Source organism: Zonotrichia leucophrys, chromosome 11 (assembly GCF_028769735.1).
Source record: "Zonotrichia leucophrys gambelii isolate GWCS_2022_RI chromosome 11, RI_Zleu_2.0, whole genome shotgun sequence".
NCBI lineage: Eukaryota > Metazoa > Chordata > Aves > Passeriformes > Passerellidae > Zonotrichia > Zonotrichia leucophrys.
Window position 1 is genome coordinate 6339286 of NC_088181.1, and position 17813 is coordinate 6357098.

General features: G+C 37.1%; 1 protein-coding gene across 10 annotated transcripts in view; it reads right to left on the reverse strand.

Annotated features, from left to right (window-relative positions):
• WWOX (WW domain containing oxidoreductase) overlaps nt 1–17813 on the reverse strand; it is a 476614-nt gene that overhangs the window by 456223 nt on the left and 2578 nt on the right. For all 10 annotated transcript variants that reach the window (XM_064722806.1, XM_064722812.1, XM_064722813.1 and 7 more), the window contains exons 2-4: nt 16422–16486; nt 15124–15181; nt 14432–14610 (exon numbers count right to left, since the gene is read on the reverse strand). In XM_064722806.1, coding sequence (XP_064578876.1) covers nt 14432–14610; nt 15124–15181; nt 16422–16486 — 302 coding nt within the window. The remainder of the gene's footprint in view (nt 1–14431; nt 14611–15123; nt 15182–16421; nt 16487–17813) is intronic.

Consider the following 17813-nt stretch of genomic DNA (forward strand, 5'->3'; position numbering starts at 1 on the left):
ACTAAGTAAGTTACATGCTGTGATTTTAGTTCATTTTATGCCATCTCAACTCTTCCCTGCAAATGTGGAGAGCAGTGTTAAGCTCTTCTCTTTGGGATGTCCTTGCTCTTCTCTGAGCTTCAAAGAGTGATTCTTCACCTTTAGGCAGACATGTTCTGATCTTTACGTGAAATCATGTGCTAAAAATCCTCCACCTGAATGTTGTCACAGGTGAAGTGCTGACATGTCTCCCCATCAGACACATTTCAAACTAATTCACAAACACTCCTGCACTCAATTTAGGACAGATACACATGCAACGTCTAACTGGAACAGCTGAAGGAGGAGTTTGGAAGCACCTCAGTATCCAAGTCTTTTTACAGCTTTAGCTCTCTGATTCTTCTGCAACAATTAATGTTTCTTTCTTTCCCCCTAGTATCAAAAAGCTTAGACAGATAAAGCTTCCCTTTTTCCTTAGCTTCTAGTAAGCTGGAAAACATTTCCTGTCAGATTCACTGTGCTAAACTAAGTCTGTCAACAGCATTTGTTCTCCAGCAAAATGCAGCTATATTTTCAATATACAGTAAATTTTAAAACCTCTGCCTAACACATGGATTGAGTGAAGTACAAAACTATTTAAACTCCATAAATAAAAATCTTACCTCTCTATAAAAACTACCATTGACTCACAATCCACATTGAATGTGGTTTCATACACCAAAGTTAAACCACAAAGATCATAAACACCCAGGCAGTAAAACCTTGAAAAAAATCACGGCAGGGTTACATAGGAAGAGAAGCCTAAATAACTATGTAAGGGATGTGCACAATTAAGGAACCAGAGCAACCTTAATGCTTAATTACAAAAAAACCTTAATTATAAAAGTAACTCTGTGGACTTCAAAAGAAGTAAAGATTTTCTGAATGCTTCATTTAATCTGAGACTTAGGGACACAGCCCTTTCACAGTGAGGGGACACTAACAGCAATGACATTGGTTTCTTTTCCAAAAAATAAGTGATATTCTCCAGGGGTGAATCTTCCCTGTACCACAGCACCAGGCTATTGCAGAGCTACTTAACACAGGTAAAAGAGACAGCACAAGTTATACACTAGTTGTGGGGGTTTTAAAAGTAGGGAAAAGTACACTAGAAAAACAGCACAGAATTACAGACTTGGGCATCAAGGTCAACCAAATTACAAGGAATAAAAGAGACTCTTCCCCAAATGTGACAGGAGAATAACATACTTAACTAACATCCACTTTGGAAAAGTAATCACTGCATTGTATGAGTATTTAAATAAACTATTTTGAGCAAATGTTTTATAAAACTAATTTCAAGCAATTGCCCTGGAAATCTCAAGTTTGTGCTGAGATCAACTACTCTGGCTGCTGGTGCTGTGGCTGAACGAGCTCTAATCCGACACTCAGAAGTGAAAATCCTCTTTAAGAATAAGACATACATGGGGATAAACATTATGGCACAGTTCTACATCACCAGCTAACCCAAAGGACTGGGAGCAGAACTAACAAGAGAGCTACAAGCACATGGGATTTGCTAGACACATTTAAAACCCTTCAGCCCTTCCTTACACCATTTGTTCATAAAGACTCAGAAATTAGCACTCAATTTCATTCTTCATCTTCCACCATGATTGTTCTATACTCTCACATTCCTGGCTATCTGCAGTGACTGCTGCCACTGAGTTTTGGTGCAGATTTTCAGCTAATGGTGTCAATTAAGAAGCAGTTAGCATCGCTCAATTAATGCCAGCTACACTGTGTCAACACACACCAGATGAGAACAGGGCTCTGTCCAATGGTGCAACCTCCTCTATAAAACACAGAAAAGGATTCACTGAGTGGAAAAGTATTTCAGCTATTTCTTGTTTAAACAGAGAGCATACAGTCCATCAATCAGGGGGGACATTTTGTAAAGAATTTGCACCAGGCCATCACATGCTTTAAAACATTGCTTTATTTCAAATATAAGGAGGTTTGAATACACAAGAAAAACTCAGAAACATTTCAGACAACAGCAAGTTTTCTTCAGCTTCTCTGCCCAAATACCTTGGAGCTGTCCCTTAAAACACATGTGAAACACAATGATGTCATCCTTCTTTGAACAGCTCAGTTCTCAGTGTAAAAGCCTACAGGGTTTGCTTGCAACAAACAGTCTTGAAAACTCAAAATAGACTCTCATCCCAACTGCTGCATCTCAGCAAACAGACTGTTTTCTGATTCTGGGGACTCGAGAGAACTACATATAAACAAAAAAGATACTTGTGTCCTAGACATCACTTAGATTTCTTCAAATCTGGAAGACCTAAACACCAGTGAGAGTGGATCAGTCCATCTTACTCAACACTTCCTCAGAACAGGAGTAAAGATGATTAAAATGGGCTACAGATAAAGGGATAAAGAATTCTTTTCAGGCTGAAACACTGAGGTGTGATTTAGAGAAGAATCTTCTGCAACTGGGATCACTGCTGCCTGTGCTGGTGGATCCAGAGTGCAACATCCAACAGAGCTCTCAGAGGCACATGCAGAACATCACATCTTTGACAAACTCACACCTTTCACAGCCAAAAAAGCACCACACATTCCAAACCAGGACTGCTTGGCCTCATCCACTCTGCTTCAGTACAGATATTTAGGATAAAATCCTAAAATTCAACTTGCTCCAAATGCAAGTCTTCAAGCAACTAAAGCACTAAGATATTTTAAGAGACTCAATTTAAAACGAGCAATTCCCATGGAATACTAATGCTGCCTTTGTTCCCATGTGTTTACAGGCACATGGCAATGACACATACTGATATTTTTCATAGCAAAGTGTGATTTTATATGAAAGATACATCCTGCCTCTCCCTTTGTGTGTAAATTGGACAAACGTGTTTTTCTTGGAGCCATGAAGCACAGAAAAAGCCAACACAAACGAAACAGGATGAGTAATGCACTGGTTCTGTTTTCCATCTAACCAACTCAAAACTATGTACTCCTTACACTTTTTTGCAATACACTACCCTGGGTAAGGCCAAGTTATTCTTAACAGTAAGTGCACTGCTTTTGTCACAGACAAAACCCCAAAATATCTGGTTTGCTCTGAAGGGAGCACTACACTAAACAAACATTTTAAAACACCCTTAAATTAATGGGATTATAAATATCTGTTGCTGTAAAAAATTTAAAATGCATCATTTGAGGGTAAGAAAGCTGAATTTGTGATTGATGGTGCTGCAAGCAAGAACCCACATTGGGACCACATCAGGCATATACATCACAAATGTGCTGCAGCTGAGAGCCATGGGGCTGCAGCCAGACCTGGTATCTGCTCCAGCTTACTGCCCAAAGACATCCACCAACCCAACTCAACGCTGTCCTCACACCAGACATGAAGGAAGCTGAGATTTGAGTCCTTTGAGCTGTTTCACCCAACCCTGATCAGTATCTCAGCTCCCCAAAGGTCCCACAGCAGATCCAAACACGTGCTGCTGATCCTTCACGGTGCAGAGGAGCCACTTCCCAACATAAACACACAAACTCTGGAATAACAGCCAAGGGCTCCAGCCTGGAATGAGCACGTTAAATCCAGAGCCAAGCTACCCCTCATGCCCCAAAGTAAGATCTTCTTGTGTCAAGGCAATTCCCACTAACCCCTAAAACACAAGGAGATACTGCTCAGAGTAACTGTGCTTTTCAGCTGAGTTAGAGTGCCTTAAAGCAGCCTGATGGAAACAAAGGGAGACAAAACCAATACTGGAATTTTATACTAAACTGCAGAGATCATCCCAATCAACATTCCCAAGTCATCTAAATGCAAACAGGTCCTGTAAAACGCCTGAATAAAGGAACAGTGGCCAGGGATTAATCTGAAGGGAAGAAAAGGAGAATCAGAGATAAGAAGTGAATTTTCTATCAAATCCCAGCTCTATCTTTCATACCTACTCCTTGCTTTAGATGCACATCAATGACCAAAAATCACAGTCAAAGAGAGTTCAGATTTCCATCTTCCATTTCAACCAATCCCAAAGTTCTGTTTAGATAAAATACACTCCTTTAAAAGGGGGTAAAAAAAACCTCTCAGCCTTCATGTTTCATATTCATTTTGCATTTCTTAATATGTTACAGGATCATGCTCCTACCAAATCACAACAAATTTTTACTGAATATTTCTTAAGTGTATTGTATAAGTCCAGTGGCCATCACATCTAGAACTGGGGATTATTCTGTTTGAACTTTTTATTCTCAGTGTTTTTTCAAGCATAGAATAAATTCATGTTTTCTTTAGATTGTCTTTAAAACTGATTGTGTGGCTTCTTCCAGGCAAGGCAGCCAGTTTTCCTAACACAATTACTGTAATTAAAAAAAAATCCAAATTTAGCATTTGGCTATATCATTTAATGCTTACAGAGAATTTATTAAAGAGTTTATTTTTCTGTTTGTATACAATTTCTTTCCATTTTAACAGGCAACATATCATGAAGGCAGACAGGCATCTGAATATGACACAGCTCAACACACAACTTCACATTTTCTAAACAGAAACAACCTTTCCATCTGAAAGTGAATTTAAATGTATTGTTACCAAGTCAATTCAAATACAGTTACACACATTTTAAAAGAAACCTGAAATAGCACTTTGTCTCAAAATAAGCAGAACTTACTACAGTGTGACTCATATTCTTTATTTTAGTAAAAACCCTGAATTATTCAGAATTATAAATGCTTATATTCGTAAGGGATAAAAAAATATTTTGTTAGACTGTAGTTATGTTAACACACTACTTCTATTTTTACTGCAAAATAAACATTTCCAAATTAAACATTTAACTGAAATCTGGAATAGCAGAAAACAACAGAGCTGCCCATAATGTAAGTCAACATCAAACCAGCACCTTGATGAAACCTGGATCAGGTCTGAGCAGTCAAATTTGCTGTGACATTTAGGGCACTCCATGTCTCAGCAGCAATTACTCCTGAAGGTTTGGCAGCTGTGGGATAAGTGACCGGTTCCTTTGTTTATTTGCTTAAATAAAGCCAGTCTATTTAAAAACACCAGTACTTGAATACATTATTAAGGAAATAAATAACATTTCTGTGCATGCTGTTAATCAGATTAAAAAAAAAAAAGTTCCAAATTCAGAGAAATAGGGTTGACAAACTTGTCTAAAGCAGCTCTTTTGGCAACACAAGAGTTTTTCCCACCAAAGCAAAAATGGACAAAAAAAGCCAGAAATTATCTAGTTTCTTTTCAAGTACACTTCTGTTCCTCTGTTAGCCAACACTATCATAGGTTTCTGTACTGCTGAGCTGAGCCCTAATTAAACATAATAAAAAAATTTAGTTGCATGTTTTGAATCTCCTTTTGGCAAGTACAACAGTGCAATGTTAATAAAAGAAGTAAATTCAATAAAGAGGAATACTTCATCCAAGGCAGAATAATTAAAAGACATACTGTGCTGTCAGCTAAAGTGCTAGATCCTCCCAGCTTTAATCTCAAAGTCATTTCATGAGAAATGTTCACAGTTATGTAAAGATACAGAGAAAGTGCTACAACATAAACTGGACCAATTTTTTTTCTTAAAACAAACTTGGTATTTATTTATATCAGTTACACAAACAGTGAAAGATTTTAAAATGCACACTAGACATTTTACAGATAAATAATAAAACAAGGTTCTGTCCTAAAAAGCTCACAGTTCAGCTTACAAAAAAAAAAAAACAAAAAAAAGATATCTATGGGAATCAAACATACAGAGCCAGGTCCTGTTCTAAGGAGCTCACATTTTGTATCAGCGGAAAGGAACAGACTGAAAATTAAAACAACACTACCTGATTTCTGGCCATACAAGACAATTTGTTTGTTTGGCAGCAAAGGAAGAGTTTTATAATAAAAGAGTCATTTGAGGATCCTGCAGAAGGACCTGAGTACAGGAAAGATGCATTCACTGGTCTCTAGTTCAAACCTGGCAAACCTTTGGGTGTGCTTTAAACTACGAAGGGAAGAGGGAGGTGGGAAGCTGTTATGTAACTCAAATGATCCATCATGTGCTTCCAACACACAAAGTAAGGCAGGAGATGGAGTTCTGAAACAAAAGATGGAGAATAAGAACAGTATTAACAAAAAGTGTCCGTACACAAAAGCAAGGAGAATGGATAACAAGCAAGAATTAGAAGGCAATTACAATGCAAGGCCATGGGGAAAAAAAAAAAAAAAAATCACAATTGAAGATCTCTTTGCCACACCTTCAAGAAGTGCATGAAAACATGCCATGCATCTTCCCACAGCAAAATTAATTTGTGTCTTTTTAGGAGATATTTAAAATCCATCTGCTAACCGCTGGAACACCAGCAGCCCACCCAAGAGCTCAGTGACAACCATCCTGTACAGCAAAGGACCAATAACAGTTACACACACTCCAGACCAAGTTTTTTCCTCTATTCCATTATGAAGCCTCTCTCTGCCTTATGTTCCAGGTACACAACTTTTTGTTTTGCCAGAGATGAGTGTTTAAAGTGCCAGATGCAAAGAGCAGAACCAAGAAGTCTCAGGCTCTATTCCCTGCACCACAGACTCAATTCAGAAACAGACACAGAGACACCTTCCCACAGATCACAATCTCCATTCACTCATGATGCCAAAAGTGTGCTGCCAAATAGGTCATGCACGTTTTTATGCAGTCCTCTTTGCTTAGCAAGGCACAAAATAATCCAATTTTACCTTCAGATTAAAAATCTTTAAGCAAGAGTAAATTTGTACCCCTCAGCATCTGCTCACAGCTGGACACAGACCCAAACAAATAAAGCTTCCTTAAAAAAGCTTTTTTAGTTGCTCTATTTTCTACTATTAATATATCTTAATTACTCTCTGCTGAAGAATTAGAATAGCATTCAGAGAAATATATATTTTATCTTGTGACAGAACAATCCAACTCCCACTTTAAACTGGAATACAGACAAATTCTGTAAACGTGGGTAATTTACTGCATCCATACACTGCTCCATAAGTAAAATAAGGCTATTGATACATTTTTCAAAATCTTAAGTAGCACAATCAATGTCTACAATGTGCATATGTACAGAAGCAGGACATGCTGCTCATGCTTGCCAGGGGCAGGAGAGGAACAGAACCAGAATCTCCAAAGTTCCTGAATCTCTGAATGCATGTGACAGTGTCTCCTTCAATTTGGTTGTCATACAGGAGAATTAGCAAACCTCCTCACAAACTTTTAAACTGTAATTTTTTGCTTAAAGGCAGCATTTTGACTAATTACCAGAAGAGAAAAATGCCCCATAAGTTTTATGATTTTGATTTTCATATCAAAAATAAAGGAAATCCAATTAGAGAATGTATTGTGTTAAAGCTACTTGGATAAAGAATAAATAATGAGGAGGCACCAAATGTACCTTCTGCAAAGATAACAGAACCTGGGAAAAATATTTAAAAAATCTAACCAACCCTAATTGTTTGGAACCTTGAGTGAGAGTGCACGAACAAGATTTCAATAAATACATCCAGAACTGAACTGTGACAATTCCTTTCTCACACATATTATTTCTATCAAGAAAGTACAACAACAATCAGAAAACCTAATTTCACCAGGATCTTTAACACAAAGAAGACATTAACTATGAATAGGAACTCAGGAGCAGTGACTAAGGTAATTATCATTAATTGAAGGAGAGGAAACAAAGTGTATTACTATGAAACTACTCAGATTTGAAGACAGACTGTAGGGAGTTTTCTGAAGCAACAGATGAAGTACTGAAATCCACACTGTAGAAGTACAGCAAAAAATCAAAACCAGCTGGATATTACAGGAACAAAAATACTGAGGTTATGTAGCTAAACATAAAGCTACAGCAATCTCACATATTAAAATGACAAGCCAACAGAATAAATGGAAAAAGGAGAAGAAAAAAATCTCCACAGAAGAAAAATAAAAACAAGAGAAAGGCTTAAGAGTGTAACACATAACCTAAAAACTGCAATACCATTAACTAATTTTAAAAAGGAAGACAAAGGTACTTTTGTTTTTGATGGTCTTCCCTTGAGAACTCCAGAAAGAATGTGACACTTGACAAATTTATTTTCATAAATCACACACTGTCTTTTTTTAAAAAACTATGTATTGTAGACTTTAAGATGAGTGCAAGATCAGCTCCATTCTCACTGTACTATTTTATTCTCTAATTCAGACAAAATTCTGGCATCACAAATTCTGAAGATCAAACTCCTTTTAATCAGGTCAGGATTTTCATCTTTGTCTTCCCAGGTTTTCACCTCCTCCTTGGTAGGGATTTACTGTTTCAGACCTGAGTTTCTAGACCTTGTAACACTTTGACACAACCAAGCATGAGAAGCATAAAAAGGACACAGGATACTGAAATCCTTCCTTCTTGTGCACCTACTTAGCATAAATGTAATCACTAAAAATTTCTGCTAGTAAGACAAGAACATCACATTAATGTACATCTAGAGACTATAACTAGAATTGTAAGCATCTAGAAAAGCCCCTACATGTTTCAGAAGATCCTGTCATTAGAAAATAAAATGTATTTAGCAAACTCTTCCGTCTCCAGCATCTAGCACATATTCCTAAATAATACAAATGTACAGGTATGTGTTCAAACAATTCTTGAAGCACAATGAGTTTTCAAAACATGAAGACACAAAATGATGCAAAGATAAATCTCCATGTTGCAGCAAAACAAACTGAATCATGCAAAAGGTCTTTTCACCTCTGGACTATGAAGTATGCATAAAATAATAGAAAAAAAACCTTTTCAAAATTAAATATTTCCAAAGACAGAAAAGCAATCAAGCTGAAAAGTCTTTCTAGCTCTTGCTAAGAAGTAAGTATCACCTAGGAAGGCTCCCTGTTCTACAAATATGTTTTTCCTCTGTAAAAGGAATACCTGAAAGTACAACACAGGCCCACAGCTCAATCCCACCCTTTGTGAAAATATTCCCTTACAAGCAGTAATCATTATTGAACCTTTTAGCCCAGATGTAATTTCTTACATGTTACAACAAGTTTCACATGCACTGTGAATTTCAGCCAAGGTTGATGAAGTTCAATAACTTGGCTAACCAACCATGTGTACTACTCATTACACAAGTAATAAATAGATTCATCAAAATGGACATGGAAAAGCAGTATGAACATCTGACACCATTTTCAGCTTACTCAATAAGAAATATAAATTACAGGAAGTCCAAGGGGACCTCTTAATATTTACAGTATGTAGCAAGTAAGCAGTGGAGCCTTATGTAAAGCAGAGCAATATTAATATTCCACAATATTAAGGCACAGTTAAAACAGAGTGATGGCACTCATGGAAAACTCACTCACTATTACCTGCCATAAATTTTAAGAATACAATTCTGTAAGTTAAAGAGAACCCTCTTCTATTAATCCAATTGTGAAAATAATACCTATTAGTGGATTTTTATTTGTTCAAACTCGATCAGTACTAACTCCTGACTGACAGCTACAAGCATCCCACAACAGAAGGAGTTAAATAAAAGTTCCACCCCAGAGGCACAAAGCCCTCCATAAATTGTGCTTTTCTACAGCAGTTACCCCAATGGTCTACTCCAGCCAAAAATACACTTCCTGCAAGACCCAGGCTCTCCTGGGAAAGCACTGTACTCCCATTCCTCAAAAAACTGGTACAACAAAAGTCATGCCTGCTACAAAGGTTGGGACTTCCACAAAGGAAATGTCTGGGGAAAAAATAGCTGAGTGTAAGTTTAACTAAGAAGTAAACACCAAAACTTCTACACAGGCACCAACATTTTCATGTTAGTGCTACTCGTGGGGAGTAAGATAATTCATGATACATGGAGCCTAAAATTCAAGGAACATCTCCTCCATGCTTTTAAAAGCCCAATAAATATGCGAAATTCCAAAACCACACAAGAAATCATAAAGTGAAGCTGAAACTCCAGGCAGTACAGCAAAAGACAATGAACATGTCTAAGACAGTCAGACTAACATTAATAAAATCAAGCACTCAGTGATGTGTGAAGGGTCTGTTTAATTCCCCCCATATGATCAGAGTTTGACTTAAATAAGTAAAACAGAAAAACTGTTATAATCTATTAAAATTAAATGGCCAGACATTGAAAACAATTTCTTATATCATAAAGCAGATGTTTCATTGAGATAGATTATAAGCACATTTCCCAACCTTTTGCACCAGTGTGTCACAAGTTGCCAACACTGAAGTTCTGTACAAGAAATAAGAGAACCATGGTAACCTCTCACACCAAATGTATATGCACACCAAAATCTTACTGGAGCAGGGACTCATCTTTTAAGCACTGATTTAGCACCTAATCCACAGTTTCTCTTCTTCATGGCACAGAAGTGCCAGAAAAAAAAAAAAAAAGATAATTCCAACAAAACACTCAACAAGCCACATTGTGGCTGGAGCTTCTGGATTTTTTTCGCCCTCTGAAAAAAACCTAAACCAGTTGTTTTGGGCATCCCTTCCAAAAGCAAGGCTTCTTTTGACCTTCATCTAGCAGAAAAATCAGAATCCCAGTTTGAGCAACTGCTTGTGTGTGACTGTGTCAATACAGTTTTGTGATAAAATCTTGGAAAAGCATTAAGAAACACCCTGCTTTGTGGAATCTGCCTGACTGGACAGAACAGACCCATTTTGCCCTTCCATTATATATTATATGTTACATTCTGCAACACCACTTGCACTTCACCACTCAGACACACTCCAGTCACTGGGTTAGATCCAGTGCACCTGACACAGAAACCAGATCCCATCACAGGCCCATGGTCATACATGATCCTTAAAAACAGACAGCAATTTTTATATAAGTCAGAAAATCGTATTAGCTACACAACTGCCTTGCTGATACTAAAACCAAGTTAAAGTATTTTTTTAAGAATGTATCATTTAATATTGCTTACACACACAGTTGAAAATACCACATCTCTGTGTAAAATTCAACCTAGAGGAATTGCTGACACACTTTTATAAATTTACAATTCTTGCCCTAATAATTAAGAACACAAACAACAGAACTACAAGACCATTTCCTAAGAACAGCATTAAGCTTTTGTTCAGTATTTTCAAAGAGCAACACAGACCTCTACTGGCAACACTGGGGAGCAGGAATCGGCTCATACCAGCAGCAAGCTGGGGAAGATCTTTCTCTATAAACTCATGTTGAGACCTTTAAACATAAAAACAACAGTCAAAACTGCACACACCTTCAATTCCTCCCAGTGGAATAAATCTTACTGACCAACTGATGATTTACACTATTCATGCTCAAATGTACAGAGATTATGTTTTTAAAACCAGACCAACAGCACAAGACTGAACTGTTCAGTAAGTCTGTCCTACTTCTTTTTAATACATCAGTTTTACTGAGACCAAAAGTTACCTCAACTTTCTAATGTGATATTCAGACTAAAATGTTGATTGAGCTTGAAAAGTAGATGAGAAAATGTTGTCATCTTATTACAGGGGTTCCATGCTATTATCTCCTTACCACAAAAGTTTCATACCTTCCTGGTGTTTCTCATGGGCATCTCCTCAGAGCACTGACTCTTTCTTCTTCACAAAGCAGCCACCAACTCCAGTTCCCTTTTTCTCAACCAGCCACCCCACTCTTTTATAGCATCTTCTTCTCATTGGTTACACCTGTAGCCTGTTAAAGTCAGGGCTGCTCCTGATCTTTGATAATTGGCCCAGCTGCAACTCCTTAGGGGTGAGATTACTTTCTACACTATCGTTATTTTCTTACATTCTATCCCCCTACAAGAAAAGAAACCATAAAGAATACTTGGTCTGCACTGTCAGAAGAAAAAGCTTCAAAAATAAAAAATAAAATATTTCACTAATAACTCTTGAGCTCCTAGGGCCTCTTTGTATTGTAAGAACAGAATCATTTGTTAACCTTTTCCAAGCTGCTAATCAAAAATTAAGTGTTAATAAATGCAATTCTTTAGTAGTTTTTCCCCTCACACTTTGCACAGCAATTTTAAGGATTAAGTTAAGAAAGTGGGTGTATAATCTAGAAAATTCTTACAGACCACTTTCCTAATCAGGAATGAAAAGAACCAGCACAGGGCAGACAGTGTCCCTATTTACAGACATGTTAAGTTAATGGCAATGAAGCAACATGTGACACCACTAAAATCCTAAAACTGCTGAAGGCATCCAAAGTATTCCCTCAGTAACTAAACAAGCATCTCTATTTTTCAGAAGTTGAGGAGATTTTTCACCTCTAAGGGAAAAAAGTGCTCCTGACAAGCAAGATATAAATCCCAGTATTAGATTCACAAATAAAGTGAATTAAGATATCATTCCATCTTTGCTGATCTGTTTTTAACATTGCTATCTTAAAGCAGAGTATATGGATGAATAAAAACATCACTTATGTGTTCATCCATCTTTCAAGGGATTCTCAGCATTTCCCAAATTTTATCTTGAGCATCCAGCAATGCAGTAATTGAAAATGCATTTTTCTGACTGCAGTCTACCAAGTTACAGCTTGATCTTTGTTCTACCCATCCCAAAATGAAACATTTCTCAACAAATGGACAGACACCATAGCTAGTTATTTTCAAATATACCACTGAAACTCATTTGGACAACAATCAAAGGGTTCAGTTCTTTTTTTTCCTTGCAATATTGAGTACAAATGCTCAACAAGTGATACACTATTTTTATATCTCTTTCTACTTTATGGACAACATTTCCCTCAAATTATTTATGCTTACCTTTAAAAGAAAACATTTTGCTGCTCTGAAATCACAGGAATTGTTTACGCCTCAAAATACTCAGGGAGGAAACTATTGCCTCCAACAGACATAGAAAATTTAAAGGGAATATCTACAGCACCAAATGGAGCACAGCATTGAAATCCTAAACTAACTGCAAAATAAGCTCCAAAATTGGTAAGAGTCCCCTTGAACCAGCTAATGAATCCATGGTCTATAGCAACTGGTAGGAAATATCAGACTGCATAGGACTAAAGCAGCACTAAATGCAATGTGGTATGCAAGAGTTTTGAGTTCTCCAGGCCCTAACACCATCTGGATCACAAATTTGCTACCTTCATATTTATGGATCCTTTATGGCAAAGCAAAAAATATTTCAAGCAAGGATATGATTGATTACTTGTGACCAATCCAGATTATAAACTAAGGGAGAAACATTGAAAAAAAAAATTGACAAAACCATTGTGTATCTTGGATTAATCTTTTGCCATATTTGAAACACCTCCCACTGATTCAGCAAGGCTGAATTGCAGCTCTGCTCCTGCTGAAGGCAAATCCCTTTGAGCCCAGGTAACTCTTGCAATGTTCAGATATTGCACAGTTGCATAAAGAGCAAATTGTACTGCTGGGTGTAATGTAGAGAAATGCTGCACCAAGAATTTGGAACACAAACCTCACCAGAAAGCCCAAATTCATTGAGACAGGTAAGTACAACACTTGCTGCCCAACAGCAGTGCCAATCTGTAGCGCACATCAGGCAGGGACAGCAGGATGTCACTGCAAGGCACAGTGAAGCTCTAAATTCTTCATGTGACTCCTGTGCAGTAACACTCCCTTATATAAATAAGAAATAAAACCCAAGAAAACTCAGATTGGTAAGCCCTGTCATTTTCCAGAACATCTTCAAGGATTTCCAATGTCCTCAAAAATGCCTTTAAGTCAAAATTCTGAACTAAACTAAAAACCACCAAATAATTTGCATAAGGACTCCTTCAATATTGATGTAATTCCATCACAAAGAAAAATGCAAAAAACAAAAGGCAACAAAAGATCAACAGTTACCTGAATCTCTCACTCACCCACTATAGAAGCAGTAATATTTAACAGATATCTATAAAAGCTGGGTCTGAAAGGACTGATGAACCTGTGATAACTAACAGGGATTACTGAAGGTCATAAATTGTATTGCCTTGAACTAAAGGAGCATTGAGTAAAATATCCTGACACAAGTTCATCATCAAATTCACTTGAAAGTACCTTCAGAGATAAAAATTCCACAGCTTCCTGGGAAAATCTAACCTGAATTTACTTGCTAGCATAAGGAAGTCTTTCTAAATCCTTTACCTGAAGGCCCTGCAGCCATACAAACCTCAGTCCTTGTCCTAGCCACCAAGATCATCAAAATAAAATTCCCTTTTCTTTCACAGCCATCCTTTATATATTTCCATAATGTTAAATGCCTCCATCAATATTTTTCTAGACAAAAATAAATTGTTTCAGCACTTTCCTGTAGCTCTCCTATAAGCTCATAAGTCTCCACAGATTTTTAAAAAACACCTTTTAACTAGTGGTTTTATATGAAAAAAGTGCAAAGCAAGTTTGAAAACCAAAAATACAAAGATATTTAAACAAGCAAGTAGGCAGTAAGCCAAAGTTTGCCATATTTTACCTTCTGTGCCATGTTAACTTACCTATTCCTGAATTGGCTCCTGTGATTATTGCCACTTTGCCACTCAAGTCACGGCCCTGCAGAATTTCCATTGCAGTACTGTTCCCATCATATTTCTGCCTAGTTGTAGGTTTTACTGGGTTATCTTCTACTGTAAAGGCCAGTCTTGGGTCAAGGTAGGTAGTCCTTTTGTTTATGTGGCTGCAAAAGAACACAAAAACTCAACTGTTTGAACGCTTCTGTTCCCTGCATTTAGATTTTAGATGTATTTCAACCACGGCTGTGTGCAATTCCAGTGGATTATTCAGATTCCCAAAAATCAAATTTTTTTTCAGTTTGGCAGAAATTATCCCAATTATTTTTTTAATCAAACTTTTTTTCCAGTTGTGACAGCACCTATTAATAATTTTATTTACATACGTCACAAGCCATTCTGAACTTCATGTGAACCCCTGATATAAAAGGCAGAATTTTGTCAGGGGAAAAAAGAAAAAAATCTTTACATTAGGGAAGATCATGTTATCTTTTATAGCAAGTCTATAAAAGGATGCCACACTTGCAGACACTGCAATATCTGCATTTGGATTCTGAAGCTGCATTTATTAATCTTTTTGTCTTTCCAGCTGATATTGTCACAGTCTCATAACTCAGGAGGCTACTCAGCATGTAACCCAGCTGTCCTCCTTCTACAGACTCCACAATTTCAGTACTTACTCTACAAAATAGACTTGTCCATTTTCATCAGTCTCCTGCTCCCATCCATATGGCAGATCTAGGAAGCACATAAAGCATTAACTTTATTCTCAGGCATTAGGATACTCTTCAGTTTGAAGTTTAAGTGATTTCTCAGAGTGATGAGACAATTCTGCATTATTTTCTGGAGGTGGTGCAGTTACCTGCTGCCCTTGAGTACAGACCTTGACAGAAGGATTGCTTCCCTAATCACACACAATTGCTCTCTCATGGAAGCACAATACACAGAAGATCTGATACAAGTGCAATGGCTGGCAGATTAAATATAAAGACAGTCTAAAAAAATCTTTATAAAGATTATTTCATGTTATAGCACAAAAAAAAAAAAAAACCAGCAAAATGCAACCATGCTTCCAAGCACATAGAGATCTACACTACTCCCAGTTCAGTATCTATCCCTGCTAAAATAAATAGCAAAAGCATAGAGGAAAAGTTAAATGTAACACATACCAAAAGCTGAAAGATCAGAGCCCTCAAGTGGGCATGAGATACAATAAATCAAACCTAAATGATTCAATGAAGTTAGAAGGACAGATAAAAGAAAAATGACAAATCTTTACATAACAAATTCTTATATAAAAGATTCTACAAAGGTAGTTAACAGATGGCATTCAGAGTATTTCTAATCTTAGCTATTTCTCTTAGACTGACTGAAGACTTAGTGAAAACATTCCACTTACAGTCAGATTACCAATGCCAACAGAAACATGGCCTGCCAACAGCGTGGTGTCCCCAGGTACAGAAGCTTCTGGAAAGATCTGATTTAAGGCACTGACCCAAGGTCTTTGAGAAGATTTTCCTCTGGAAGTGTTCTGCAACACTGCCTGCCTTCTGCTCTGGCACAATACTCAGTTGGGTTGGGGAAAATGAGAACTAATGGGGTTTCCTTCTGTGCCAGGGATACTCCTTGATGAAATACATTCTTTGAAGAATATAATCCAGCTATAAATATTATCTGATGCACACCAGGAACACAGAACTCCAGCTTTTGACTATGCTTTATAAGCCACCCTAAAACAAACTCTGTAACCTGGAATTAGCACTTTGGTTTGTGGAGCAATATAGGAAAGCCATAAAACTGCAAAGTGATCACTCTGCACAGACACAATCACAGAGGTAAAACCCCACTGAAATCAGCCATATTCTGCAAGCTCAGAATCAGTGACAACTAGGAGATCACAATGACATCAGTCAGAGCTTGTGGAGGAACCGGGTGTTTGTAAGATAATGTCAGTTCATTGGAAAAGTTTAACACAAACCTCCTGCAACACGTTTCCTCTTGCCAGACTTAGGATGTTCCCACTGTGTTTTTTCTTCTAGGTGGCTGCAGAAAAAGAAAAAGTTTAAGATTTTTTAAAATTGCCTAATAATCTTTCTGGCATAACCAAAAATATCCCCACAGTTCTGAAAGTAACTAACCAGAGAGCACAGGAGTGTATAAAAATTCAAGTAAATGTTTGACTTCCAATCCAAGTTTTGTTTCTTATAAGGAAAAAAAAAACCTCACTTAAAAATAACATCAACAGACTCAAAAAACACTTCAAAAATATAATGATCCTTGGCAGGAGCAAGGAAGAAAGAAGCAAGAAAAGAATTTATCACCAGCTAGTAATAATAAGTCTTCAAATTACAGAAGCACCTTTACAAATCAATATTGTTAGGCAGGAGTTTTAGAAAGATGCTTTTGAAAAGTTTTGAAAGGTGCTTTAGAAAGGTTACTTATAGCATACTTTATAAATCAGTATTGGAGGTAGGAGTTTTAGAGAATATAATATAAGTAAGTTGGATTTCTATGAGCAATTGTAGCTTTGAACAAATAAGTTTATCCCAAGGCCTTGACTAGCAGGATATTTATTTAATATACATAACAATGGTATCCTACCTTTTCTTCCAATTCAGAGACTTTATTCATTTAAATCACTAGCAGGATTAAAATACTCCATCATAAGATTTTCTGAACTTTGCTTGTGGAATAATAAACAGTCATGTGCACATAAACAAGGTCTTAAAATAACCAAAGTGCTGAAATAGAGTTGGACATTGAAATCTCATCTTTCATTGAGTATTTTTAAATAACAACCAACTTTTAAGAGTCAAGCAGGGATTGACTGAATGCCCAAATTGAGAGCTGCCCAAGTATGAAATAAAAAGTGACAAAAGCAACAAATAACACACAAATAACTACAGATAACCTACAGGCCCAACAGCCATGTACAAACAACAAAAGCAACTTTCCCTTCTTACAGCAAGGCCACAGTGACAACTCATGGTATTACAGGGATCACAGCTGGGGAGCTCAGACTAAACAAGTGCACCTGTGTGACCTGAAAATAGGAGATATTTAACCAAATTACAGCAGCCTGACAAGCATTTGCTCTCCACCTGTGTGCTCACCTAACTCTCATAAACACCTTCAAAAGTCTTCAACCAAAAGAATCTTATTCCAGCTAAAAGTTCATATTGGTGATGAGGCTTAAAGTAAATTCCCAGAATATGCAGAAGAATCACACATACAGGGTGTATACTTAAAGGCAGCAACAGTGCAATATATTTTTAGACACCTTGGGCAAGATTTTCAGACAGCAAAGATATTATATTCCTGCTATGCTGTTAAACTGAAGCAGTCCAGCTTCACAAGAGTTGTGAAACTG